Source organism: Arachis ipaensis, chromosome B5, assembly GCF_059453495.1.
Source record: "Arachis ipaensis isolate K30076 ecotype BB chromosome B5, ASM5945349v1, whole genome shotgun sequence".
Lineage (NCBI taxonomy): Eukaryota > Viridiplantae > Streptophyta > Magnoliopsida > Fabales > Fabaceae > Arachis > Arachis ipaensis.
The window spans coordinates 131,004,987-131,032,928 of NC_142440.1; the positions used below are offsets into that span (position 1 = coordinate 131,004,987).

A 27,942-nucleotide genomic window follows, 5' to 3' on the forward strand; every position below is an offset into this window, starting at 1 on the left:
ATATATTATTGTGCAAATCTGCGAATCCGTGGATAAGATACGCGGATGTACAATAGATATCCACAATCCGATCCAATCAATATGCAGATCGAATCGTATCCGCAATTTTCATGTCGGATACAGATATTTACCGCGAATCAACGGATACAATTCGATCCATGAACACCCCTATTAAAAAGATCCATTCCCGCAATCAACCAAGTACACAGTACTACTCATGAATGGCTTCAGTCATACAAGCACTTTGCCATTATTATTACTCCTTCAGTTTACTTACAAATCAATCACCATCCATGAGTATATATAAAAAATCAACTATTAAATTAATTATTAATATAAAATATATATTAAAATATAAAATATAAATTAAAAAAATTAAATAAAAATTTTTTTAATTTGTATTCTAAAAATATATTAAGTATATTATAAAAAAATATTTTATAAAATTATTATAAAAATTATTTTTTTATATTTTTAATGCATTGAATACATCAAAAATATTAAAAAAATTTTATTATTATATTTTTAAAATGTGTATATTTATAAAAAAATATATAATAACTAATTTAATATATAATAATCCACCTTCTAGCATGTCATGACCGATGCTAGCCGTCAGACGCTACTTCACGACTTTTCTTAAAAACTCTAAACTTTATGTTATATATATATATATATATATATATATATATATATATATATATATATATATATATATATATATATATATATATATATATATATAAAAGACAGTGTTTGTTTGATGTCCATGTTCATCAAAGACACAAACACGGTAGTACATGTCCAGTGTTTATTTTGTAAGACATAAATTTAAGAAAGACACGGTTACACATGGTTACACACTAGAGACATGTAATTTGTGTCTTCTCAAAATGGTAAGACACGAATCTTTTTAAATGGACACAGATTATAATAGTTTTTTGGACAATGCTACCCTTGATAAATTTATAAAATTCCTAAATCTGCCCTCCCTTTTACATCATTCCCTTCCCTTCCAGTTCAGTTCATCCCTCTCAGGTCTTCTTTCTTCCATCTCCCCTTCCACATCAAGATCTTCTATTGTTGTAGCCGTCGCCGACTCTGTTACCGTCACCGACACCGTCATGATCTTTTTTCTCTTTTTCTCTTCTTCATCTTTGCCTATACCTTTTTTCGCCCTTTTCTGCCATTGTTGCCTCTGCAACAAAAATTGCTGCAGCCTCCTCTGTATACTATCGTGCGTCGATGTCTAGATCTACGTTTATTTTCGTGTTGCCTTCATTGTCGTCTTCCAGATCTACCTCTATTCCTCACTACTGTCTCCTTCTCCTCTATTCTTCACCGCATGTACTCTTTTTTTAATGTATATTTAATTTTTTATTATTGTAGAGATTGACCATAAAAAAATTATTATAAATTCAGATTTGGTTCGGTCTTTGAAGAGTACGTTAGCATGAGTTGATGTTTTCATTGCTGCATGCAGCTAGTTTAGCAATTTGTCTTTTTTCCTTTTTCTTGTTGGAGATTGTTATCAATTTATTTGGAATTTGTTTGTAAAAAAAGGAAATTTGATTTATTTAAACTCTTGTCCTGTTTGTTTTTTAAGATGTAAAGTGATATTAGATTAATACACATTATGATCTTGTATTATGTTATTTGATTGAATTATTTGATTAGTCTAATAGTTATAAATTGCAGTAGAGAAGTGGTAGTGATGACAAAAAAAAAGTGGTGATAGTGGTATTTTTTTTATAAGGATAATATTGATATTTGTAATTTAGTGTCATGTCTTATGTGAAGTTTCCAAACAAAGTAAAAATTTTGTCTCATTATGTCTATGTCTTCAATGTCTATGTTCTTGTGTCTATGTTTAAACCCATATATGAACCAAACACAGCCTAATATATACATGAAGCATAAAAAATACAGAAAATATAGTAATATCATACATATATGTCCGAACGTTCATTTAGTACATCATAATTCACACTGTGTTATGTCGTTGCTTATTTATGAAAATATTTACAAACTCCATATTTATACTAACAGGCCTCGACTCACAAGAGTTACCCTAGTTTGAGACCCATTTTAACTTGTTTATATAGGTATTTATAAAAGTACCTATCCCTCTAAAAGTCTATACAAAGCGAGGACAAAGATAACTACTACTACTGCTACTATTATAACTATTGCTGGTCATCGATCCTTGGTAACTGAAAAAATACGGAAGTATTGTGTGGAAGTAAGAGAAGTCGCTCTAATCTTCTGATAATGTTACTGCTGCTCGCTAGTCCCAAGGCTGAAAACTCAAAGAAGATCTCGCCGGTTTGCATCTACGGAGTGGGAAAGTAAGGGGTAAGAACCTACGATTCCTAGCAGGGTACTACATAGGAAAATCTAAGGGGTTCTGCAGCCTAAGTCTAAGACTTTGCGCAGTTAGTTTGGTAAGTCACATAAACAAGTACAAGTACAAGTATATAGCAGAATAGTAACCAAGCATAGAATACAAGAAGTAGAGACAAAATACAATCACAAGTACAAGTAAGCAATCACAAACATAGATAATGCAACAACCAAGTATGATGCATGTCTAGTCCTATGCAAGCCATGAGCTCATGAGTCGGTTGACTACCCGCAACCCGATGTTACCTAGGAACTAGGCCTAGATATGGTTTTCCAATTGCGTCCGTCCGTGTATACGTGTCGATGTGGTTAAGCATACCACCAGTCTGTGACAACAGGCAATCGTTGCAAAACTTGATGCTACAATATACGCACAAAGAGAAAACATAGTTTTAGCAGTCAGTGTGTAATACCCGACTCCAAATAACCTCTAGCACCTTAGGGTTTACAGTTCTTTTTCTGCGGCACATCTCAATAAACTTTATCTTTAAGGGACTTATCTCTCCCCTTCTTTTTAAGTAAAACTTGTGCCCGGTCTCTACTCTTTAAATCTCAGCCTTTGTCACATTTACTATTTCGTCTTAGGTATTTTTGTACATTTATAATTTTATCATTTTTGTACATAACTTCATTTTTCTAGTTTTCTTTAGGCTTTTAGTGACGCTTTTACCACTAGTGTTATTACTTCACCATTTTACCCTCATTTTTTTACTAAAGGCCTTCTTACCTTCCATTAAGTTAATTAATCATTTTTTAATTTGACTTTATGTCTAAAATTACTAATATGCCCCTAAGTACTCTAGTTTACAGTTTAACCTGATTTAGTATCAAAATATTACCGGATTAATCCTAATATTTTTTATGACCAAATTATCCATAATAATTTTAATTAATACCAATTCTACTCTTAAAGACCTAAAAAATCATTTCACCCTTTATTAATTTATTTATTTATTTATTCTAGTTACCACTTTTTACCGTTTTACTTCTAACTTTTACTAAAACTTTTATTTAGGTATAAAACTTTATTTTAATTATAATTTTGATCCAATTAATTTATATAATTATTAATTTATCCTTGATGATACTAAGTTCAAAATTTTACTTATCTTTCAATTAAATTATATTTTTAACCCTCTTTTTACTCAAAAATGACCATAACACCCTTTTTATTTTTACACCTTTGTTCTATAGGATTAAAATCAGTTTTCTAACTACTTATTAGATGATCATTTAGAGGCTGAATTTTAAAGGATGTAATTTTTCATTTGGATCCACTTTTAGTGACTTTTAAGTCTTGAAACTTAAACCCTAAGTGTTTTAAATAATTTCAGTAGTTTCATATAATTTTCAAAGACAAATAAGCTTCATGTATCACTCAAATAATAGTCCAAAAACAGAGAAGCATCACTGAATTTTCAGAATTAAGAACCAAGCACAAAATCACCACAAAGTGGCTCATATAAACACCGAAAACAAGCACAAACATACTCTAACTAATCCTAACCCGTCTCTTATGTCATTCTATTATTAAACCTTCCACACACTAGGAAACGTGCACACAAGGGCAGGAGCACAACTGGTGATGGTGCAGTTTCGTTTTTGGCCGAAAGTGTCGCAAAAACGTCGAAATTCAACCACTTTGAACTCGAATCTCTCTAACTCCTTAGACGTGCTCCATGGGTGCTTTAAGAGGAGTTCTCTATACATGGAGGAGAGTAAGAATTCATCATGGCTACTGTTTTTAAAAAAGAAAAGAAAAGAAGAAAGAACAAGAGTTTACCTAGCCAAAATTTTGGTATAAACGCAAGAATTAGTGAAAACGGGCAAGAATTTGTGTTTGTATGGATTGAATACTTGAAGAACACATGAAGAACAACAGAAGAAGAGTTGAAATAGGGGCTGGAATGCACAGAACAAATGTAAGAATTTTCTCTCTTTCTCTCTCAAGAATTCGGACAAAAGAGTATAAAAATGTGTAAAGTATTTTGTGAATTTTGTGGCCAATGCTTTCTTAAATAAAAAATCAAAGTCTTGATGAATTTATGATGGTAAAAGAGGCTGAAATTTTCGTGGTCAAGAGCTGGGCTTCAATGAATAAGGGGCGTGAAAACGAGAAAGCTTGGTCAGCGCTTGCATGTCAAGATTATCCACAATTAATTGCAGTTAGTTACTCGAGGTTAAAAACACAATAGAGAGGATGAAAGGTTGAGATAGTCTCGACCCAGAGGCTGAGAAGGAGAGACAAGTTACTTGGGTAGCAAGTAAGAAGATTTGGGACACAATTACCAAGGTAGAAATTATTTTTACTATTGGTTTTGAAGTTTTTGGTTACTAGAGTTTTTCTTCACATACACAAAACTGTCACTAAAAATGAATTTCTGATTCAAAAAGTCTCTAGTGAGAAAAATAAACCAATGGTTAGTTAATATTTATTATTTATTAGTCAAACTTGACTTAAAAGGATTAAGTATCCTCGTAAAGTCAATTATGACCATATTAATGGCCTTTTTCTTTTTAATTTTATTTTTTTAATTTTTTTCCTTTTTTTTAATTTTTTGTTTTTTATCATTGAGTCAGTCTCACTAATTTTTATTGGGTTGTGATTCAAAATTTTGTAAAATAAATTTTAAAATAATTAAAAAAATCTATTTACTAAAAATCGAATTCTTACATAATCATTAATTTTTTATGTATACATAATATTGTTTACCAATATAAAAAACTTTTTTAAGAAAAAAATGATTGTTTAAGAATATTTTTTTCTCATATAATATTATAAATTTTTGTTTTGATATTTATAAAAATAACAATTTTTCTAATAAAATTTAAATGATCCATTTTTGTCTTCAAAATCAGTTTACTCCGTAAAATAATAACGGTATAAACTAAAATATTGATGTGTCAATCAATTCACATCAAGCACATTATCACTTAACAGATCATACAAACAACAATTATTAAAATAAATAATCTTACCTTATCTCTCTTTAAATTCAACATTTAGTATACATATGAATTGTTCTATAATTAATGAATATGGGTATATAAAAGAAAAAATGCGTTAAAATATTATTAAATTAGTTAATTCAACAAATTATATTGTTCAACAAAATTTTGGATAAAAATATCTTTTATATTATTAGAGAAAGAAATACTATATAGATATTATAATGAATGGGGTTATAAAGGAGGCAAGTAACTTTCCGAGTGTGATGGTTAGTCTATCGGACTAACATATTTTCCAACCACACAACAAACGCATTATTGGGTAATAAGAATGATAGATGTATATTAAAATCAGTTTAAAATTATTTATTTAAATATATTAAAATATAAAATATATATTAAAATAAAATAAATTAATATATATATATATATATAATTATTAATTTTAATGTATAAAGAATTTTTTTATTAGTTTAATAACTTTACCAATAAAATAGTTTTAAACTGTTAGTTAAAAAGAAAAGAAAAAAAAAAGAATAAACCCTTAAATTATGTCACAAATTAGAAATTGATACATTAGAAAAATATTAATTTTTTAATCAAATTATGGATAATATATATTAATTATAATCATAAATTAAGTTATTTTATATTAAATAATTTATATGACAGTGATCTCATTTGTCATAAATGTTAATTGAATAAGTTATTATTATTTTTTATTCGAAACTAAATGAGAATAAAACTAAAAAAATTATTTTATTTGGGTATTAAGATTTACACTACAAAAAAAACGTTGAGTACTGTCGGATTTAGCATCGTACATTAGCGTCAGTTTTACTCAGGAGATTTAGTGATGGTTTTATTGTGGAATTTGTCATGCCAAATAATTATCGGCGGATAGCCTCTTCCGACGAAAAAAGTCACCGGTAATATTTGGCGAGAAAACAAACCAAAGAGGCATCAAACTTAGCGTCGGAGTTACCGTAAAAAAAATTCGATGATAGACACTTTTAATGAAACGTTGCGTTTTAGTGATCCAAACTGTGTTACTGTCAGAAATATCCGCCGATAAATCCGATGGTAACCATGTCCTAAAAGTGAACCGTAAACCCCTCCTTCTTCATTTCAAATTTGCTTTCTCTCTCTAACATCTCATCTCTCTCTCTCTCTCTCTAGCCACTCACTCTCCCACACTCTCTCTAACCTTCTCATCTCTCATCTCCGTCAACCTCCGTTGCCACCGATGCTGCAGACGCCGCCGTCGTCTGGAATGCCGCTACCGCTGCTGCAAACATCGCTGCCGTTTGGAACACCGCTCCTACAATAGCCCCTGCCGCTACTGCAAACTCCCTGTCGATTCTGCTTCTGCTGCCACTGCACTTCCACCCTGTTTTCCGTTTTTACTTGTTCTGCATTTAAAGTTTTTTGTTTGAACTCTGTTTCTTTCAAATTCTGTTATTTCAAATTCTGTTATTTCAAGTTAATTAATTACTTAGTAGAGTTTAGTTAGTTTAGTTTTCTGATTTAGTGGATTTATGTGGTTATGATAGGTTAGAATAGGTTAGATTAAGCTCTGAAATTGTTGGAAAGTGTTGAATTATTGAGCTGTTTGCTGATTTACTATGCTGAATTGTTTGGAAAATGCTTGACTGTATTGATGAGTCGCTGTTTTACTGCTGATTTTGATTAATTTTGATATAGGAATTGTTTGGATAATTTTAATTGTGTTCATTCACTGCGTTAAGATCATTTTTGCTGAAAATTTACTGTTGGACTTGTCTGCATTATATACTTTGTTGTTGCTTGTTGTGACTCGCCATAACTTGATTAATCCTTGTTTTGAAATTGTCACTTGTCAATTCTTAATTTAGTGCATCAATTTTTCGACAAATTTGCATGCATTTTTCCATCGTCATCACATTTGTGAGTGAATTTTGCCTACTTTCCTATTTTCTATTTGTTTGGTGATAATAGACAATTATTTAGAACTTGAAAGTATTTACCTGTACGGGTCTCATCATTTTAATAAAGGACTCTCATTATTTTTTTTTTTTTATGGATTATGCTGGGTATGGTTGAGAATGGTTGATAGATATTTGGTTGTGATGAAACCCTTGAAAAGTGGAGAAATCTAAATTTTAGAAGAGACTCTATTGACATTTTTATAAGATTTTGAGTGAAATTTGAATTAATTGTTTAATTGTGTGTTGATTGATGCTATGGATTGAAAATATTTAAACTGCACTAAATGAATTTATGTGTACATAGTTTATGGTATGCAGGTATGGATCGACCCAAAGAAAGTTCTGTACTTGGCCAAATTATATACACATTTGTTGTAGTAAACATGTGATAGTTATTTGATTCCATGTGAAAAATAAATTTATCCAAAGATAGACTTATTGTTTGACATGATTTATTATCAATATTTGACTACTGTATTAAAAATACTATTTATAAATTAATATTTTTATCCAAAGACTAAATATTAATGTTGTGCTAGATATTTGTGATAGGTCCACCATTATATAAATTTTATTCATATGATATGTAGTTTGTGTGAATATATTTTACTTTAAAGTTATATCTGCTAATGTTAGTCTATTTTTAAATAGATTTTTTCTTGAATAAATTATCATTTGTACTCATGAAAGATAGAGACACTGACAAATGTACCCATATAAGAATAAAACTACAATTGTAACCACAGAAAATAGCTTCAGTGTGCCAAGAGTATCCAGATATTGGTTACGTAATTGGTTCGTTAGGGTACTTTTGGCATACGGAAGCCATCTTCCGTGGTTACAATTATCGTTTTATTCTTATATAGGTTCATTTGTCAGCGTCTGTATTCTTCATAAGTACAAATGGTAATTTATTCTTTTTTCTTTTTAGAATTAAAAAGGAAAAACAACCATTTGTACCCATGAACTTTGCGAACGCTGACAAAAGTACCTAACAAACAAGAAAACTAAGGTTGTACCCATGAATGATAGGTTCTGTGTGACAAAAGTACCAAATACTAATTTTTGTTGACTTTTCAATAAAATTTCTAAATCACCCCACCCTTTATTTTCAACCTTAACTCCACTACTATCTCTCTTCCCCAAATTCCAAACTTTCTCTTCTTTCTTTCGCTTCCATTTTCTCCTCCTTTTCGTCCTTCAAAGTCTGAGACAAACCTCCTCTTCAAACACCACAACCTTAATCTACAAAGGTTATCCCAACCAAAAGCTTCAAGACCCATTTGGCGCCCCCTCTCAAAACCTTAAAACTCTCATGAACTCACTCGTCCCATAGTCCTCGCAGAAGAACTTTGCCGCCAGTCGTCACCGAAGCCTACCAATGCAGAGACGACCTAGCAAACTCCAATTGCTATGACTCTGTGAGCAAGATCTCAAACATTCTTGAAAAAACTTTGTGGCAATGATGTGGCGACAACAAGGATCTAGCTGAGCAGGTGTTACCTGAGGTACGAGGTTGTCAGGTTTAAGGAGGCGCCAAAGACGCAGCTTCTTTACAAGGTTTGCAGTTCAAAGAAAATGAAGAATGGTGGTGATGTTAAGTTTGAAAGGAAGAGAGACTCAACATTTGAGATGGTGGAGGATGGTGTGAAAGGTAATAATGGTAATTTGTTCTATAATAGAAGTTACAAGAGAGTTGTAAAAGTTTGGAACTTAGGAAAGAACATATGGTGATGGAGTTGAAGTTGAAAATAAAGGGTGAGTATAATTTAAAAATTTTAAGGTACATTATTTTTAAGTAAATTCTATTCAACCTTCTTTAAAATAAAAGATAAGTTATCCGTTATAATATGTCTAATTATCATTAGATGAAATGTATTGATTTATCATGATTAATATTAATTTTAATTTAATTTAAATGATGATAACCTAACTAATTAATCAAAGTATAATTTTTTTTTAATTTATAATAATTGTTAGAAAATTCTATTTTATAATTATGATGAAGAGTAATTACATAGGGTTAAAATTTGCTATTCCTTATGATTATGAACCGAAGATAGTAATATAATAGTCAGTCAAAAGTTGAGTTTGGTTATTTTGCAACCGTTTTCTGAACTTTTAGTAAATATATTTATCTAGTATTTTCAAGTATAAAATCATTTAAAATTTAATTTCAACGGCAAAATAAAGACGAAAAATAGTGATGAGATTTCCGAATACATTTAACTGACATCAGTAATAATTAATTTATATTCTTTGATCTTTGGTCATTATCACTAGAAGTTTTTTTAATAATTATTTTTATGTGCATGAAATTGTAAAATAAAATCATAGAAAGATTATGATTTATATTTAATATTATATTTATAATTTAAAATAAAACTTTTAATTATCATAAAATAGGTTATACTAAGAGTTAATATTAATTATGATAAATTAATTTATTTTATCTAATAATAATTAAACATGTCATAAAAGGTAGCTTATCTCTTATTTTAAAAAAAAATTGGGTAGAATTTATTTTAATTTTATAGACGTCTTTGCTGTTATTAGAATCTAAAAACTATTTCAGTACACTCAACTAATTTCAAAAATCATTTTAAAATTTTACTCGTGTAATTTTCTAATTGCATTTTGTAATTGTTTGTAGTATAATTATTTTTGGAATTGTTAAATTTCTATTGATTTGTTATTGCTGGTATTATGTTATGAACTTATGATATCATTGCTTTGTTATTATGGTATTAACTTATGGTCAATAATTCAATCTTATTAGACTTATGTTTAATTAATTCTTAAATATGGGGCAAGATTATCAATCAAGTATTAATATGATTTTTGGATTTATACGAGAACGCTTGTACTTTTGTGTAATTATTTATTATTTTGTATTTTATTTTATCGAAATTCGGTTGAATCAATTAAACCTATATACCTCCATTTTTAGAACCTTGATATTTAATTTATTTATTGAAGAAAAGACTTTCAAAATTTTTACTTTAAATAAATTTACTCTAATCCATTTAAAAAATTTTTAAAAGTAATTTTTTTAAACTTTTTACTTATAAAAAATAGTAGTGTTAATGTCTAGAACAATTTTTATACAAATTTTTAAAAAATTATTTAAAAATTTATAAAAAAAATTAAAAAAAATAATTTTTTTATAATACTACTATTTTTTATTATATTTTTATAAAATAAATATTTTTAAAATAAAAAATTTAAATACAAAATAATTTAAAATAAATTACTTTTAATATAATTATTTATTATTTAAGCGATTTTTTCAAAATACCTATTTTGAAAGGCCGGCACAAGTATGATCCCAATATGAACAAAGAAAAGAAAGCTGCTGAAATGCACGTGGCAGAATGCGAAATGTAAAATTGACAAGCAAAGAAAACAACACTTTTTTACAAACACACCGAACACATCACGGTAAGCACGGTTAGCGGAGAAGTCCTCTTCCTTCATCTTCTTCTTTCTTCCCTCCTTTTTCTCTTACTTCATTCCATTTCTCCAATCACAATCCCTTTTCTCATTCTTCTTTAAATTCCTCTACTTCCCCCTTTTCTATTTTTAACTTTTTTCATATCCTTAAAAACAATATCGTTACTTACTACTAATTTATCCCTATATTCTCGATTTTGCCCCTCACCTCCTCCATTACCATTCTGGTACCTCTGTTTCATTCATTTGTCACATTATATACGCACATAAATCTCACCAACAAGGGTCTTTGAGTTTCTTCTTCATTTTCTATATAAATATATACTGAAATCTTTGTCTCTCTGCAAGAGACAATTCCTCTGCTTAAGGTATTTATGCTTTCATTTCTTTTCTGTTTAAAAGTTTGTTTCTATTTGTTTTGCTTAATTTTCATGCCTCTGAAACCGAACAAGGAAGAAAAAGAAAAAATAAAAAAGAAAAGAGACACGTTAATTTCATTTAACTTATTTGGTTTTTGTTCAATTAGGTTCCTCGTGCTCGTTTGACTTCATTCTTGTGCCATGATAAATTTTTTTTTTATTTTTTTTCTTTTGTGATAAGGTTAACTGCTTTTTGATTTATGTGTTTGTGTTAATTGAGCTTGTCTGAGATCCAAGTTCCATAGCAGTTGTGTGATTATCTCTGAAAGGATGGAAATTGAAAGCGGCTTAAGATGAAGGTTTTAACTCGTACATTTTTTATTTTTTTCGGCTTGAGTTTTGTGTAAAAGTTGAAGTTGGATTAGTAACTATGTTTTATTTTCTGTGTTTTTCTATAATATTTGAATGGTAAAAAGGCATGAATTTATTGCTAGCTTGTTAATATTGTCGGTTGCATCTCCTTTTTTTTCCTTTATTGCTTATCATGATTGTCAAATATCTTTAGGAGGACTTGGATCTCCTTTTGGATTTCTTCCTCTTTATTTGATCTGTTGAGAATGTTAAATGGCAAATAGTTTTATTTTTTCTTTGTAGATTGTTTGTTTTGTATAGGTTGTTCAGTGAGTTTTAGTTCTAGAGAGAATTAAAGATGCCGGGAATTGTTACGAATGGAGTTCATGAAGATGGGGAGACTAATGAGATGAATGGGAATCAGTCACCCTCAAAGGAAAACTTGACTTCTGTCAAGTCTCCAAGGAGTTCCCGAAGTCCTCCAAGACATGAAAGTTCCAGTCAGCATCATCCGGCTGATCGGGTGGTTGAGGTTGAGCCCTCGATCGAGCAGCTTTATGAAAATGTTTGTGACATGCAGAGTTCGGATCAGTCACCATCAAGACGAAGTTTTGGATCTGATGCCGATGAGTCTAGAATTGATTCGGAGTTGCACCATTTAGTTGGTGGAAGGATGAGGGAAGTGGAGATAATGGAGGAGGAAGTGGAAGAGGAAGTGGAAAAGGAAAAGAGGCAGCGAGGTAATTCTAGTGGTGAAATGTCTTCTAGGGCCAGTAGTGTATCCAATGATAAGAAATTGGATGTGAATCCTGAGATCCAATCTGCAACCACAAGTTCTGTTTCTTCAGAAAAATCAGTCAAAACATCAAACCCGCCATTGGGCGCCGAAGCTTCACAAAAATCAAGACCCAAGGGAAAAAGTATGGCAAAATCTCCTGCAAAGTCTCCTGCAAAATCTCCTGCCAAACCTGCCACCAAACCTCCTGCTAGCCCTAAACCAGTTAGAGGAGTTACTGGGGTGAAGAAAGCGAACAATTCTCCACTGAAAAAGTTGGTTTCGAATAGCCGATCTGATTCAGCTCAGTCGGTGCTGGTTAATCCAGAGAGGGCACCAATATTGCTGAAACAAGCAAGAAATCTGATTTTGTCTGGGGATAATCCACAGAAAGCTCTTGAATTAGCTCTACAAGCACTGAGACTGTTCGAGAATTTCAGTGATGAGAAACCTAGTTTGGAGCTGGTTATGTGTTTACATGTTACGGCAGCAATATACTGCAACTTGGGTCAATATAATGAGGCAATTCCAATGCTTGAGCGCTCAATTGAGATTCCTGTTATCGACGAAGGTCAAGAGCATGCTCTTGCTAAATTTGCCGGTTACATGCAGCTAGGTGACACCTATGCTATGCTGGGTCAGCTTGAAAATTCAATTATGTGTTACACAACAGGTTTTGAAATCCAGAGACAGGTTCTTGGGGAAACAGACCCAAGAGTTGGTGAAACTTGTCGGTATGTGGCGGAAGCTAATGTGCAAGCAGTGCAATTTGATGAAGCTGAAAGGCTATGCCAAATGGCTCTTGACATTCATAAAGCAAATAGTTTGGCCCCATCTCTTGAAGAGGCTGCTGATAGGCGGCTCATGGCCCTTATATGTGAAACAAAGGGAAACCACGAAGCGGCTCTTGAGCATCTTGTTTTAGCCAGCATGGCAATGGCAGCAAATGGCCAAGAAGTAGATGTAGCAGCTGTTGACTGCAGTATTGGAGACACATACTTATCCTTGTCACGATACGACGAGGCTATTTGTTCTTATCAAAAAGCGTTAACAATTTTCAAGACCTACAAAGGAGAGAATCATCCAGCTGTGGGAACAGTCTTTGTGCGCTTGGCAGATTTGTACAACAGGACAGGAAAGTTAAGGGAATCAAAATCATATTGTGAGAGTGCACTCAAGATATACGAGAATCCAATGGCTGGAGTTCCTCCAGAGGAGATTGCTAGTGGTTTTACAAATGTTTCAACTATCTATGAGTCGATGAATGAGCCCGAGCAGGCACTCAAGCTACTGAGGAAGGCACTGGAGATATACAATGACACCCCCGGTCAACAAAGTACAATTGCAGGGATTGAAGCTCAAATTGGGGTAATGCACTACATGATGGGGAACTATGCCGAGTCTTACAGTACTTTTAAGAATGCTATCTCCAAGTTCCGTGCTATTGGAGAGAAGAGATCAGCATTCTTCGGTATTGTCCTTAATCAAATGGGACTTGCTTGTGTGCAGCGGTACGCCTTAAGCGAGGCTACAACTTTATTTGAAGAAGCAAAGGATGTTTTGGAGCATGAGTATGGACCATATCATCCTGACACTCTTGGGGTATATAGTAATCTTGCTGGAACCTATGATGCAGTTGGCAGGTAATCGCCTTTTGATTGTGAATTTTGTTGACGCTATTATCTCCAGTCTGCAATTATATTGCACTCGACTGCATTTTCGGTGCGGTAGTTTGCACTTTTTCGTCATAGTCACATTTTTCTATATCTTTGGTGGCAACATTTTCTTTTGAAGTTAATGGTTAAATTATAACACTTGGCATGTCTATTTGGATGCTGATTAGATATGTTTATGAAAATCATTGAAAAACAACAATGTGGAGCATAGTTCAAGTGAAAAAACAAACAAAAATGAAACAAACACCACAAGCTATATCTCCCTATATTAACACCATACCCTCAAAAGGGTATTTTGGGAGTAAATGAATTGTTTACGGCTTTAATAGTTTTGCACTTTCCACGACTGGGGTGATATAATTCTTCCATTCTCCTTAAGAGGTTTGATATTTTGTTTCAGGCTGGAGGATGCAATTCAGCTTCTGGAATATGTTGTTGGTATGAGGGAGGAAAAACTCGGCACAGCGAACCCCGATGTCGACGAAGAGAAGAGAAGGTTGAATGAGCTATTGAAGGAAGCAGGTAGAGTTCGCAGCACAAAAGCCAGGTCACTTGAGACTCTTCTTGAGGCCAATCCTCCTCCTTCTGTAAACAACCTTGTCATCAACGCCTGAGGGTCGTTGAAACTGATCAATATAACTTTTCAAGAGCTCTTATGCCAAAGTAGTGTTTAGTATATTAGGTAATTTGAATGATTGCATAGTGTTCATAATTGATGAGGAAAAATGGAAAAGTTGGAGAATGTAATAATTTATATCCAGATGTTATATTTGTATCATATGATGTAAGTAAAAGTGTATACGGGGTATGCCCAAAATTTGTGTATACAATATTTTTGTGTTTTCCCCGTCCTCTGTTAAATAATGACGGAAGAGTGGAAGACTCTTGTTTGATTGAGACTCTACAAGTCTACATTCATTGCCGCTATGGCTACAATTGACAATTTTTGTACTATATTCTACAACATTAAAATTTGGGTTATAAAACTTTTTGTATCTAATTAATCAGACTTTAGCCCAAGAAAAAAATGCTGTCTTTTAGAATATTAGATAACTTAATTTTTAATAAAATAATTGATAAATTAATTTATTTTCTTAAAATTTTAAACGTTTCTCAATTAGTTAATTACATTATTTTATAGGAAAATTAAGACTTAGTTTACTTTTTTAATATATTAAAGGTTATTTATCTGTTTATTTTGCTAATGACTAATTTGATTGTCATTCTTAAAAACTTCTATTAAGATTGAAGTTGGTAACAAAATTTTCTTTCATATTGAGGCAGAATTGTTCTCCAGTAGTATCCTATCCTTTAAGTGTAATAACATTCTTCTAAAGCAAAGTTTTACACAGTGAAATTCCTAAGTGTCTTGCACCATAGGAATTTAAGCTGCAACATTCAGCATGGGCACCATATAATTTTATACACGTTTCAGTGTTATGTAATTTACATGTTCATTTTCCTATAGAAGCTTTTTTCTCTTTCAAAGCTGAGTTTTGTTTTCATGCATTTGTCAAAACCTCACTTAGCACGAATGTCGAAACCTCATCTCCTTTATAATCAGCTTTTATACTCCAAACATGAGAAGGAAACTCATTACTTTCTCCCCTTTCTTTCCCTCCAAACTCACAAACAAAGCCTAACTAAGTAAAGTGGAAATGGTCCTTACCAAACATTTTGTTGAGGTTCTATGTAATCTTCTATTAGTCAAGGACAACATTTTGTTTTGAAGCTTGAAGGGGAAGCCAGAGAAATGAACTTATAGTATGAAATTTACAGTAAACTTTTGCTTTCTCTCCCTCTCCCTTTGAACTGAAATACAACTTTTACTATGATAATTTTTTTTACGGAATCAGTGATAAAAACCATCTCATTCAAACAACAAACATATCAGCCAATAGGACTAACAAGCATACCCAAGATTAACAAAAATTATAACACTCAGTTTTCTTTTATAATATATTACATTGTTACCTGCTCAGCCAAATTTTCAAATATATAAGCCAAAAATTCCAGGAGCCTCTAGTAGGATATGATATTTCAAATGGAGCATTTCTTAGTGGTCCATTATACATAAACTTTCTCTCTGGATTATAAGATGATTTCTTCTTGTACACTGACATTAAGAGTCTTATTGGGAAGAACAATGCTGTTAACCACCACCACCTCATCTTCCACTGTCACAGCTTCTCCTAAATTATTATTGAAGGGAAGAACAAAGAGAAGGTTAGTAGTACTGAGAATGCAACAAACATAAAATTTGAGAACTAGTGATAAAAATTTGGTAACTTTTGTATCAGTTTACCCAGAAACAAGATTGTATCCAGATACATTGATACATTACAAAATCAAAATAACCAATAAAACAAAACTAAGGGAATAAGCAATTAAGTGAGCAGTGAAGTGTACCTAGAATGGTTATACCAAGCTTTTTATTGTAGTCACCTTCAGCCTGAACCACTCAATTCCACTATAAGTCAGCCACAGAAAGCTTGAATGGATGGTATATAAGTTTTTTAATTGGCAATTTAAATTGCGAATGTAATGGAAATTTTGATTGTTGAAAATTTTCCTTTATATTCCAATTGTCTCTATTATAGCTTTATCCACTTTATCAATACTATTAGAAATGCACAGAACTTGCCTGCGCTCGTGACCATCTTCCAATTGATGACTTCCATCCAACAATAGAATTTATAACTACTGCATTTTCCTGTCAAGAGAATAAAAAAATAAAAATAACACATACATAATGTTTATAGGTAGTAAAGAAGACACATCTTAGGCATTCAGTTCCGTACCTTAATTTCAACATCATCCAAGATGATACAGTTGATTAACCTGGCACCAGCACCCACACGAACATTTGCCGAGATAGAAGCATTGGGACCAATCTGCTGAATAAACAAAATTAGTTTACAGTTCTTTTTACAGAACAAGGAATCTATCATGAGAAAGAAAAGAATGAATGGAAAGAGGGTAAGGTATTCTCAAAGAAATAGAAAGCATGTAGGTAATAATAGACTGTGCCATATAACAAGGCATGTCAATCAACCAAAGAAATAGATCTAAGGAGAACACACCTAAGAAAAGCAAAAAGGACAACCTTGTACTAATATTTGTTGAAAGCAAAGAACAACCTTTGAAAATTCTCAGACCCTTTCCTGGCAAGACACCAGAGAATAGTAAATAGTATGGACTCAAGAAGAGCTTTAGCATAATATATTCACTCATAGTATTTGGAAATATCATATACTCTAGGTAAGCATTTTTGCATTTCAGATTTAGGAACATGTCCCATTATGATAAAAGATACACCTTGAATTCTCAATGTAGAAGCTATAATAACTGGTTATATCCATAGAAAACAATAAGGGGGTGTTCACAAGTTTGATTTTGGAGGGGAGGGAAAGGCTTTGCAGGGTTAAACCTCGTTCACGAGTTTTATTATTAGGAGGGCGAGGGTTTTGGAAAATTTTGTTAACCCTCCAAACCCTTCCAACTCCCAATTTTCAAGTTCTCCCAGATTGGGGGGTTTTATGAGATTTAATTTAATTTACCTTTTCATCCCTAGTAAAAGAATATATTACTCTATGTGATGTGTCTTATCTGATAGTAATACTAGCATCTATTTATAACAATAGTAAAACCCTGATACTACTAAGAGAATGATGATAAATATCAATGCTAATCCTGATTCCTGAGAGAAATATTTGATACTCTTTGATATGATATGATATGATATGATTATATCCTGATTTCTAGTACCTCGAAACTCGCAAACACACCCTACGTATAATAGGAACATATCTCAACAAAAATGCGGAGAGCTGGTTAATCCCTCGGCATTTAGCAGGTCTTTAGTGAATATAGCAGAAAATGTATTAATGTATTACCTCAATCTTATTATTTTTGTCTAAAAATGGAAAGGATTTATGATCTTATACAGGCAAGAATGGGACTACCTTTGCAGATGGATGAACTTTCGCAGATGGATGAATATATACATCACCAACAATGGTCGCACTTCTTGTACCATCTCCACTGGACAAAAGATGAGGTGAAGTATGCCGATATTGTGCAAGATACAACTCTGAGCATTTCAGGGATATTCTGTTGATGCCATGTATACACACTGAGTGAAATCCCAAAAATTCCACAATTTAAGCTTAGAGTAATATGAAGATAGTGCACAAGCCTACCCTGGAGTTTTGATTTGCTCCCAGAAATCATTTGTCTCATATGTATATAGTTGCTTCTTTCCAGCTAGGGGTGACAATATATCTTGATCCAGTCTTACAAAATCTGGAGGAATACTCCTGAAGGAAAAACATATTTCAAAACCCTTGAAGATATTGCAGTTTTACAAAGGAAGAAATATGTGCAATAAAAAAGTTTTGGGAATCAATCTGCTGCATCTGGTTTTTCACTGAATTATCAAGAATGAACAATGGAGTCAAATATTTATAAGCAATTAGTGCCATTGAAAAAATTGCCTCGAATTTGCTACACACCAAAACAAAGAAAAAGTAGGGGGGTTTAATCAACCTTGTGGCATATTGGAGTGCTTCAAAGCTGGAGACACGACGTAGATTGGCTGCAGTGTCAAAACAAAAGGAAATAGCTGAAATTTTTAAGAAATAATAAATAACGAAAAATAAAGTTTCACTGGTGCCAAATTACACAGAGCACAAAGTTAACTAGCAGTCTAGCAGACAGAGCAAGAGGGGGAAAATCAAAGGAAAGCATTCAGATATTCTTGTTCTCAAACTTGCTTGTTATAGACACATCGAATTCAATGTTATGCATGCATCAAATATAGTGCAGAAGAGTTTGAAAGAACGAGTACAAATAGACCTTCCTTGAAAGTCTAATTGTTAGAATGCTTTACTATGCAGACATCCATCGTGTCATATCAAAATATACCATATTTTTTCTTACATGAATAATAGAAAGGACTTCATTACAAAATCAGCTAAGGGTAAGTCCTTCTATTTGTTTCCAAATAGTTTTCTTTCTCCCATTTTGCCCTTTACCTTCAAACAGGAAATCCAATATAAATATCTAATTGATAAGACATTTGTGTACATGTCTTGATAAATGTGGCACATAGGCTAACTATCCCCCCTTTTTTTTTACATAAATTGAAAAAATAAGGACGTTCCCATTTTGCAATATATAGGCCAATACTCTAACGAAGAGCCAAGGAGTATAATTGATATGGATGTTTGGAATTTGGAAGAGCAAAGGAGTATAATTGATATGGATGTTTGGAATTTGAAAGGTTGGACATGGTAACTAATTTAGTCCTAATTTTTCTCAGCAAAGACAAAAGCTATAAAAGAAATAATAAAGGAAAAAATAAAATGTAAACAATTTTGAGACCTGTAATAATATATTGTAAAAGAAAGTATTGTATGAGGAAAACCAGGGGACAAGATGCATCATTTTGACTGCACACATGTTTGTTTGTGTGGTGCTTTTGAAGATGTGAACCAGCCATAAAAGAAACCATGCTTGTTCTATGTGGTATTTATTGTTTAAATATTGTTGATTAGGGAACTAAATCATGGAACACGACACTTTTAAAATCGAGGCCTTCAAAACTTTGACAGAAAGAGACCAACCTCTGCCTTCTCGATTTGTGGATACATCTTGGATGGCAGAAAAAATATCGGGCGTGAAAATATAGACTCCACAATTTATTAAGTCACTAACCTGCATATTGTAAAATGGTTAGTCTACACTAGGCATAGTCAGAAGCACGCTACAGCATTGGATTTTTATTTTCATATAAAATAAAGAGATACGAGCCAAACTGAATACTAACAAAAGTCTCAGGCTTCTCAGTATAATGCAGCAATTCATTAGTTGTTGGATCCGCAACCAACTCCCCAAACTCGCTGGCTAATTCAGCCGAAACCTACACATGAAATCCATATAACCACAGAAGGAAAATGTAAAAAATAGTTTCGCATTAAACAAGCATCTGCATTCCTTTAAATAGACGTGGATATGTATGCAATATAGTTTCAAGCACCGACCTTGATTACCAACATTGTCCCCATACCACCATACTTTATATGTGCTTCTACAAAAGACAATAAAGAAAGAGGTCAGTAGTGTCGAACCTCTGGAGAACTACTGTCTTAATAACCACATACTAACCAAGCATGGATGCTAACGGGAAACTGCAGCAGACGTCACAATTTAGGAGGAAGATATGTGACTGCAATACAAAAATGCAGTCCATCTGTTAGAACTTCGACATAAAGCATTTATAAAGTTAACCAGCAAAATAATGTAAAATAGGTCGTAGGAGATGTGTTTCTAACCGGACTGTCTTCCATGATAATATCTCTAAAGTAGTAAAGACCACCTGCTGAACCATGTGGTTTATCCTCCTTCAAGTATCTAGATAAAATACCAATAACACACCATGGCCAGTTCAGCAATTTAACAGGGCTTCAAAGCATACCTTAAGTATTTATTTAATTTTTTTTATATGATAAAAGGAGCCATATAAGTAAGGAGTAGTCACCTTACTGGTAATTTCAGCTCATTTGAAATCGAAGAGACATATAGTGCAAATTCCCGCTCGTCATAGAATCCAATCAGATATATTTGTGCCAAATTGGGTATCTGTAGAAGACAAAAACTAAGTAGAAATAATTTAAAACTTTTCATTCATATCATCTCTGCTTCATCCATTATCAATCTGGAAACTCAATTTGAATTTTAGACAATTTGAATTTTAGATTACAACATTAGCTAAGCCTTGTACCAATAAATAGAGTCAGCTACTTCAATTGGACAACCCAATAGTGTCTTTAAATTAGCGAATAAAAATCTATACATCAGTATCTTCATTCTTTCCTTTTCTTTTTTTAACCTTTACCACGGTGTTCAGATCCCAATACCAAGAATATGACTAATTTAGCACTGTGACTGCCTCTCCCAGCATGCTGGGAAGTGGGAAGTGATTGAGTATGCTTACCACTCATCAATCCAGACCCAATGTTGGTTTATACATCAATATCTACATTGAGTGAGTGTATGTGTGTGTATATATAAACATGAATTCACCTACCACTCAACAAACACAGGTCCACTCAACCAAGCAAGATCATAATAGAGTGAAGCTGTAGGATAGGCCCACTAATTTTTTTCTCTCTAACATTGGAAAGAAAATGGAGAGAAAACTAATTTTTCCCTCTCTACTTCCAATACCACCCCTTCACTTTTTCAATATATTTTATAATATAAGGGTAAAATTGTCTTTTTATAACATTTCTTTCCTTCTTATTTTCCTTCCATCCAAACACATCTAAAGAAAATAAAAATCCACTCAATTTCTTTTCTTTCCTTTCTTTCCTTTCTATTTCCTTCCTCTCTATTTCTTTCCTTCCAACCAAACATAAGTGACAACAGTCACTAACAGATTCATAACTGACTAAGTAATAAGAGACCCTAATACCACTCTGTATCCCCTATACAAAACTCATGTACAACATATCATTCTCAGAATAACAATATCCATTCAGATTCACTCAATCTCTATCTCTATCTCCAGATTCTCTGAATTCTATAGACCCAGACTTAGTCAATACATCAGCAACTACATTGAGAAATTCAATTTCCTTTTTGTTTTCTTTCTCCTAAAAATATAGAAACACAAGTCTACTATTCAATCAACCTAGACCCAGCTCTGCTCTATACATCAGTATCCTACATTGAGAAATCCAATTTTTTTTCCTGTTCTCTTAGCAAGTCAGCATTGAAATTCAAAGTAAAGGTTCCTCCTTTTTTAGGGTTTTCTCAATTTGGTTGGAACAACAGTGTGAAATATAGTTTTTTTTTCTTTTTTCTTTTTTATTTTTTTTAAAAAAGAACCAACAACAACTACTATCCTCAACAACATACACACACATAAAAAAAAAAAAAAAAGAAGCATCAAGCATACCCTCTTACAAGCTGATATAGGATGATGAACCATTGGCTGGCCAGCCAAAGGGATAAGGGGTTTTGGAATGGCGAATGAAAGAGGCCGAAATCTGGTCCCTGCACCATAACAAACAAAAATTGGAACCCAGACCGAATACCAATTGTGATAAAAGACTCTAACTTTCCTCAATACCAAAAATCTCCAGAAAAAAACAAAGTACCTTTGGTGGGTCCACCCACCATGATCACAGCAACAACCTTCTCCGAGCTCCCCATATCCTCAAAGCTTTGTTTGATCAAATTCTGGGATTTGAAGCCTCTAAATCAGCTTAAAAAGAGTTTGGGTGAGACAAAAGGTAGCTTAGAGGAGTTGCATTCATCACTTTCGGTAAAATGTTGTTGATTGATGTTAATTAAGAACAAGTTCTGAACGGCATTGCTCTACTTGAAATTTAAATTAAAAGAATAGAGATAAAGTGATACCAAGTAAGAACAGATAAATATAGAGCACGAGAGCAGTAAGCAGTAGCAGTGTAGCACAGAGGAGAGGTTCAGGTGCAGATCCGCAGAAGCGGTGAAGCGGAAACTAAAATTTGCAGCGTGGTTGGTTGCGGTGCCGCTGTGTCCGACGAATCTGAGAAGGATGAGGTTGGAAGTGTAGAAGGAGTAGGAGCGCGGGATCCTAAGAGTTTGCACGAGCTCCTTACGATCTTATCTGGCTCTGACTTTGCTGAGCAAAGCTTGGAGTGAAAGCCATATCAGATTTCAAATCAGAAGATACCAAATTCGAATAGGAATCCTAGTATATGCGAATGCCAAAAAAATAAAAAAAAAATAAAATAAAAAATACTCAAATTATATAAAAAATAATAAATGAATGAGAAAAGGACAAATTAGTCCCTAACCTTTTACCCTGCAGACATTTTAGTCTCTAACCATTGGAAAATACTTTTAAGTCCTTAACGTCATTAAAAATTAGACGAATCAGTCCCTCTGTCCATATGCCACCGTCAGACCCAACGAAAAAGGCTGATGTGGCTCTCCCTTTGCTTACTTGGCATCACGGCGTCCCACGTAGCACGTTAGTGGGATGGAGCTTTTCAAAAATGGACACATAAGTCCCTGTCACTCAAAATGACGTCGTTTTGTGTGCTGCCCTAATCGTCAAATTCGTTTGGGTTGTTCGTTTATGGTGGTGACTGGTGGTGAGGAGAGAGTTGTACGGATTTTAACAATGACTCCAAAGAAATGAAGAACTGTCTAAATTTGGGCATTCCACTATCGCTTTCTAACATTTCAAGAAGGGCACAGGAAAATGGTGAAGGTTTAGGGTGGTTGAGTTGTGTCTTCACAAGGTTACTGCTGCTACTATTATTGTCTTGGTGCTTCACCCTTAATGTAAGGAAAATCTGCCACCATCACTAAAGATGGAGTCTTCCCTTCACAGTTTGTGAGTTTCTTGATTTCTTCTTTCTCTACTTTTCTATTTTTCTTTTATGGGGAGTCTTGAGAGTATTGACAATTCCTATAATGAGTTTTGATGGGAATTAAGAACATAGCTCAAAGTTTCTATTTTTATTATAGGATTGTAATAGATATCTTTGGTGTAGTTTAGTTTAGTTTCTGGGGTTGTTAAGTGGAAGTAAAAGAAGGTAACTTTGTGAGATCTGGGGCTGGTTCCTTTCCAGCTAGGCAAATTTTGAGAGCTATATCCTTTTTTGTTGTTAACTGTTGTGGAGAGCTTGTATTGTGTTGCCAGGGAGATAGGAAAATTCGTTGAATTAGATTGGATTTGTTGTAGTTGTAGTTGTAGTTTAAGACAAGATTCCAGAGATCTAGGAGTATCTATGCTCTTATGTTGCTAATGCTAGATTTCCAATCCATGGGGTTTGCTTAGATCTAACCAAACATGAAGTTTCCATGGCATGATTGAGACTATGTGAAGTTTGAAGTATGGTGCTGAAAATGGCAGAATGAGGTTTTGCTAATAGCTATGATATGATTTATTTGATATTGTGAAATTGAGGGTTAGGGTTCATGAATGGAGAAGAAGATGTTGAGAGAACTTGGTATTTTCTGAATTTCATGCTGAATTGTCTAACTTTGGGCATTCCACTATGCCTTGTACAACTCTTCTCCTCACCACCAGCTACCACCATAAACGAACAACCCAAACGAATTTGAAGATTAGGGCAGCACACAAAATGACGTCGTTTTGAGTGACAGGGACTTATGTGTCCATTTTTGAAAAGCTCCATCCCACTAACGTGCTACGTGGGACGCTGTGATGCCAGGTAAGCAAAGGGGGAGCCACATCAGCCTTTTTCGTTGGGTCTGACGGTGGCTTATGGACGGAGGGACTGATTCGTCTAATTTTTAAGGACGTCAGGGACTTAAAAGTATTTTCCAATGGTTAGGGACTAAAATGTCTTCGGGGTAAAAGGTCAGGGACTAATTTGTCCTTTTCTCTAAATTAATTAACTAGTTTGAATTATAAGAGTAGTTACTCATTGTTTAAGTAAGTGTGAAAGTTCCGATCTTACTATATACCTACAACAACTTATCGACTTGCAAAATTTTAAATAAAACTTTCATCAACTACGGATTAGTCTCTATTTTATTGAGTTTTTTTTTGTGTGACTTAAAAAAAATTAAACAAATAACAAGAAAGAAAAACTAAAATTTCAAACACTATTTCGATAGGGTACAGTGGTACTTTAGACTACTTTTAAATTTCTCTTAAGGAGAAAAAACTCCACTTGGTGATAATATAACTTTATTGCCATCTTTGTCATGATGTCCGTCACTTTATTTGCATGTTTCATAATCAAACAAAAGTCAACATGTTAATTCCAATTCATGATATCCCTTATCTTAAGCACCAACAGATCAATAAATTCAAAACCATCTTGATTATTAGAAACAAGATTAAACGCCTCCATATAATCCGTCTCACAAATAACATCTCGTTGATTCACATTCCAGGCTAAGAATATTCTTTCCAAATAACAAACAATTTCCCTTGAAGAATGCTATTACTCTCAGTTATTCCTAAACACCCTCGTTGCCAATTCCCATTAGAATCTCTGATAATGCAAGAAAAATCAACACTATCACTAGAACTAGGATAACTAGCATCACAATTAATCTTGAAAGTACCCACATATGGAGGATTCCAAGAGCCATTTAATGTAGAAGAGAGAAACACATATTGCAATTCAAAAAGACTCATAAGCTCCTTTTCTAAAGCTAAAGATACCTGAATCACTTTTTTCGGAGGCCAAGGCTCATGAGAATTAAAGATGTTATTATTCCTTACTCGTCATATCTAACAAAGTCTCGAAAAGGATCTAAAATGATGCTCTTTGCTATGAGACAAGATCCAATTCTTCAAATCCAGAAGCTAACAAGAAATATCTAACCTGTGTCACACAAGCTGAGCTTTCGGATAATCCCGAATACAATGTAAAACTGATTCCTGAAAAGAAAGGCATCTTGGACACCTATCTGAGATCGACATATCTCTCATGAAGCGAAAACTTGCAGTAGGCAGAGCCTTCCTAAGACAAAACCAAGCCAAAAATTTGTGCTTCTTTAGAATAAGTTGTCGCCAAAGCCAAAGCCAATTTCCCCCGCTTCTCCCAACCAAATTGCTTCTTACATAACCACAAGTAACCATTGCGTGAGTCATAAATCTTTGAAGCAGACCCGAACTAACACCAACCCACTTACGAACCCACTTGCACATCTGGATTATAAGAAAGAATGTTACCTATCAGACCCTGATTTAGAGGGGAATAAAGGTTCTCCAAGTGCCACCTACCAAACAACCAAAGATCCTCTATCTGGAGATTTGAATCAGAAATGTGAACATAATATATCTCATTAGATAGTTTCTCCTCTCTCCTCCAGTTAGAAAATAAAATATTCTTGTTTAAATTCCAATACACCAAGCAAACCCGTTCTTCAACACTTTTCAAGCCTTCCATAGACTCTTCTAAAAGTAAGAGTCCATGTCCCTAGAACAATCAAAATAATCATCTTGAGAGGAGTGATATTTGGCTTTCAATAATTAGACCCATAACTTATTTTTGCCTAATGGAAAAAAGTCCAAACTAGCTTCCCATGTAAAGCAATATTATAATAAGAATCTCTAATACCCAAACTCCCATACTTATTTGGAGTAACCAACACCTTTCAACTAACAAGATCCAAATCTCTACCATCAGCTTGACCTTTCTAAAGAAAATTTCTCATCATAGTCTTCAGCTTACTGACTATCCCTTTGGAGAAAATAGAGATCTACATTTGGTACATAGGAATAGCAGCTACTACTGAATTGACCAAGTAGAGTCTACTTTGAATCTTATCCAGAACACCATTAAAAACTGATTGGGTCACTCTATAATGGTTAAGAGTAATCCCAAGGTACTTACACAGGTCCTAGAAAAATCTGATGGAGAACATCCCAGTGAATATCTCTTTTATTGTTGCAGATACATTCTTGGAGCAAAGTGTTTTAGACTTCTCCACATTAATCTTCATCCCATATGTTTTGCAGAAATTTTCCAAAACCATCATCACATTTTGCACTTGTCTCTTTGTAGCTTTACAGAATAGAAGTAAATCATCTGCAAACATTAAGTGAGATATTCTTGGTCCTCCTCTAGAAACAACAATCGACTCCCATAAGCCCATTTCAACTTGATGATTAATAAAGCAAGCCAATCTCTCCATGCACAACACAAAAAGATATGGTGATATATAATCTCCTTGTCGTAGACTCAGGCTAGGAGTAAAACCATTCAGTCGATTCCCATTCCAAAGAATAGACAAAGAGGAGACAGTGACACAGTTCATAATCAGATTGATTATAGGACTGGGAAAACCAAATCTCTTGAGGGTTTTGGCCAAAACCCTCAAGACAACTCTGTCATGCGCTTTCTCTAGATCAATCTTAAAGGCTAGAGTATCTTTTTTTAACTTAGTCTTTTTCATAAAATGAAAGACTTCTTGTGCAATAATGATGTTGTCAGGAGTTCTTCTTTCCAAAATAAACCCCTCCTTAAAGAAGGCCAACAATATCCGCAAGATAAAGATAGAGATTATTAACAAGGACCTTCGTGATGATCTTGTAAACCATGTTGCAAAGGCTCATTGGCCTAAAATTCTTCATGGATATCGGTGTTTTAACCTTCAAAATCAGAACTAATAAAGTCTCCATCATCCTCGGATTAACGGCAACACTGGAGAATGCCTGCTTAACCATATTCCAAACATCCGAACCAATGATCACCCAATATTCCTTGAAGAAGAAAGCTTAAAACCCATCTGGGCTTGGAAACTTAAAAGAGTTCATGTGAAAATCAGCTGTCTTAACTTCCTCCATAGTAACTGGCACTGTAAGATCATATCAAGCTTCCTCAATTAGAGAAGGAAGAGGCACATCACCAAGATAACTCAAATCAACAATATTCAACTAACAGAATAAGCTTTTATAGAAAGACTCTGCTTCCCGAGCTAGAACCTCTGGATCAATCTCCCACACTCCATCCTTGAGCAAAAGGCCATGTATCTTATTATACTTTCGTCGCACAAGAGTCTGAACATGAAAGAGTTTTGTATTCCTCTCCCCAAACCATACCCACTGCTCTCTGAATTTTTGAAACCACAAGAGCTCTTCTTGCACTAGAGTATTATTATAATCTTCAATCAACTGTTGCTCTTTCTGACGCAAATAAATGCTATCCATCACTTTCAAACACCTTTGTAAAGAATTAATTTGGCACTTTAATTCACATTTTTTAACAAAAATATTACCGAACACCTTTGAATTAAATTCTAAGGAATTCTTCTGGACTTTCGACAGCTTGCCATGAATCCAACTAAGCCAGACCACCATGACTTGTTCACAATATCCCTATACCCGGGGTGAATAGCCTAAGCTGCAACAAACCAGAAAGGTCTACTCCCTTTAAGCTGAGGATGACCTTTTTAATGCACCAGAATAGGACAATGGTAAGACTGAAGTCTATTTAAAATTTCTGCACAGGCTTCTGAAAAAA

The 27,942-nt window shown here is 33.5% G+C and overlaps 2 protein-coding genes and 1 pseudogene across 5 annotated transcripts; 2 read left to right on the forward strand and 1 right to left on the reverse strand.

The window, feature by feature from the left end:
* Positions 1–8,480: 8,480 nt before the first annotated feature.
* LOC148565793 (plasmodesmata-located protein 1-like) lies at positions 8,481–9,053 on the forward strand (annotated as a pseudogene).
* A 1,676-nt stretch (positions 9,054–10,729) lies between these two features.
* Positions 10,730–14,830, forward strand: LOC107643954 (protein KINESIN LIGHT CHAIN-RELATED 3). The gene is made up of 3 exons (XM_016347713.3): positions 10,730–11,140; positions 11,786–13,900; positions 14,334–14,830. The coding sequence occupies exons 2-3, from the start codon at positions 11,841–11,843 to the stop codon at positions 14,545–14,547; spliced, it is 2,274 nt and encodes a 757-aa protein (XP_016203199.1). The 5' UTR covers positions 10,730–11,140; positions 11,786–11,840; the 3' UTR covers positions 14,548–14,830.
* A 1,025-nt stretch (positions 14,831–15,855) lies between these two features.
* Positions 15,856–22,681, reverse strand: LOC107643956 (uncharacterized). Of its 4 annotated transcripts, none has more exons than XM_088488715.1 (16): positions 22,361–22,681; positions 22,099–22,205; positions 21,897–21,994; positions 20,475–20,575; positions 20,269–20,347; positions 20,102–20,162; positions 19,978–20,024; positions 19,764–19,856; positions 19,561–19,651; positions 18,482–18,530; positions 18,136–18,252; positions 17,899–18,046; positions 16,735–16,827; positions 16,578–16,646; positions 16,343–16,385; positions 15,856–16,125 (listed from the first exon to the last, which is right to left on the reverse strand). In XM_088488715.1, the coding sequence occupies exons 2-16, from the start codon at positions 22,151–22,153 to the stop codon at positions 16,025–16,027; spliced, it is 1,245 nt and encodes a 414-aa protein (XP_088344841.1). In that variant the 5' UTR covers positions 22,154–22,205; positions 22,361–22,681; the 3' UTR covers positions 15,856–16,024. The 4 variants fall into 4 exon arrangements, with proteins under 4 accessions (XP_088344841.1, XP_088344842.1, XP_088344843.1 ...); XM_088488716.1 differs by having other exon boundaries at positions 22,099–22,180; positions 22,361–22,669; XM_088488717.1 differs by having other exon boundaries at positions 22,099–22,196; positions 22,361–22,656.
* Between the last annotated feature and the right edge of the window lie 5,261 nt (positions 22,682–27,942).

Excerpts from the sequence above, each read along its gene's own strand:
- LOC107643956 (XM_088488715.1), bottom strand. The coding sequence starts at position 22,153 with ATGGGGAGCTCGGAGAAGGTTGTTGCTGTGATCATGGTGGGTGGACCC. Across the intron at positions 19,857-19,977 it reads GGACAATGTTGGTAATCAAG|GTTTCGGCTGAATTAGCCAG; the intron begins GTCGGTGCTTGA and ends TTTCATGTGTAG. Across the intron at positions 16,386-16,577 it reads GAAGATGGTCACGAGCGCAG|GCTGAAGGTGACTACAATAA; the intron begins GCAAGTTCTGTG and ends TGAGTGGTTCAG.
- LOC107643954 (XM_016347713.3), top strand. The coding sequence starts at position 11,841 with ATGCCGGGAATTGTTACGAATGGAGTTCATGAAGATGGGGAGACTAAT. Across the intron at positions 13,901-14,333 it reads ACCTATGATGCAGTTGGCAG|GCTGGAGGATGCAATTCAGC; the intron begins GTAATCGCCTTT and ends ATTTTGTTTCAG.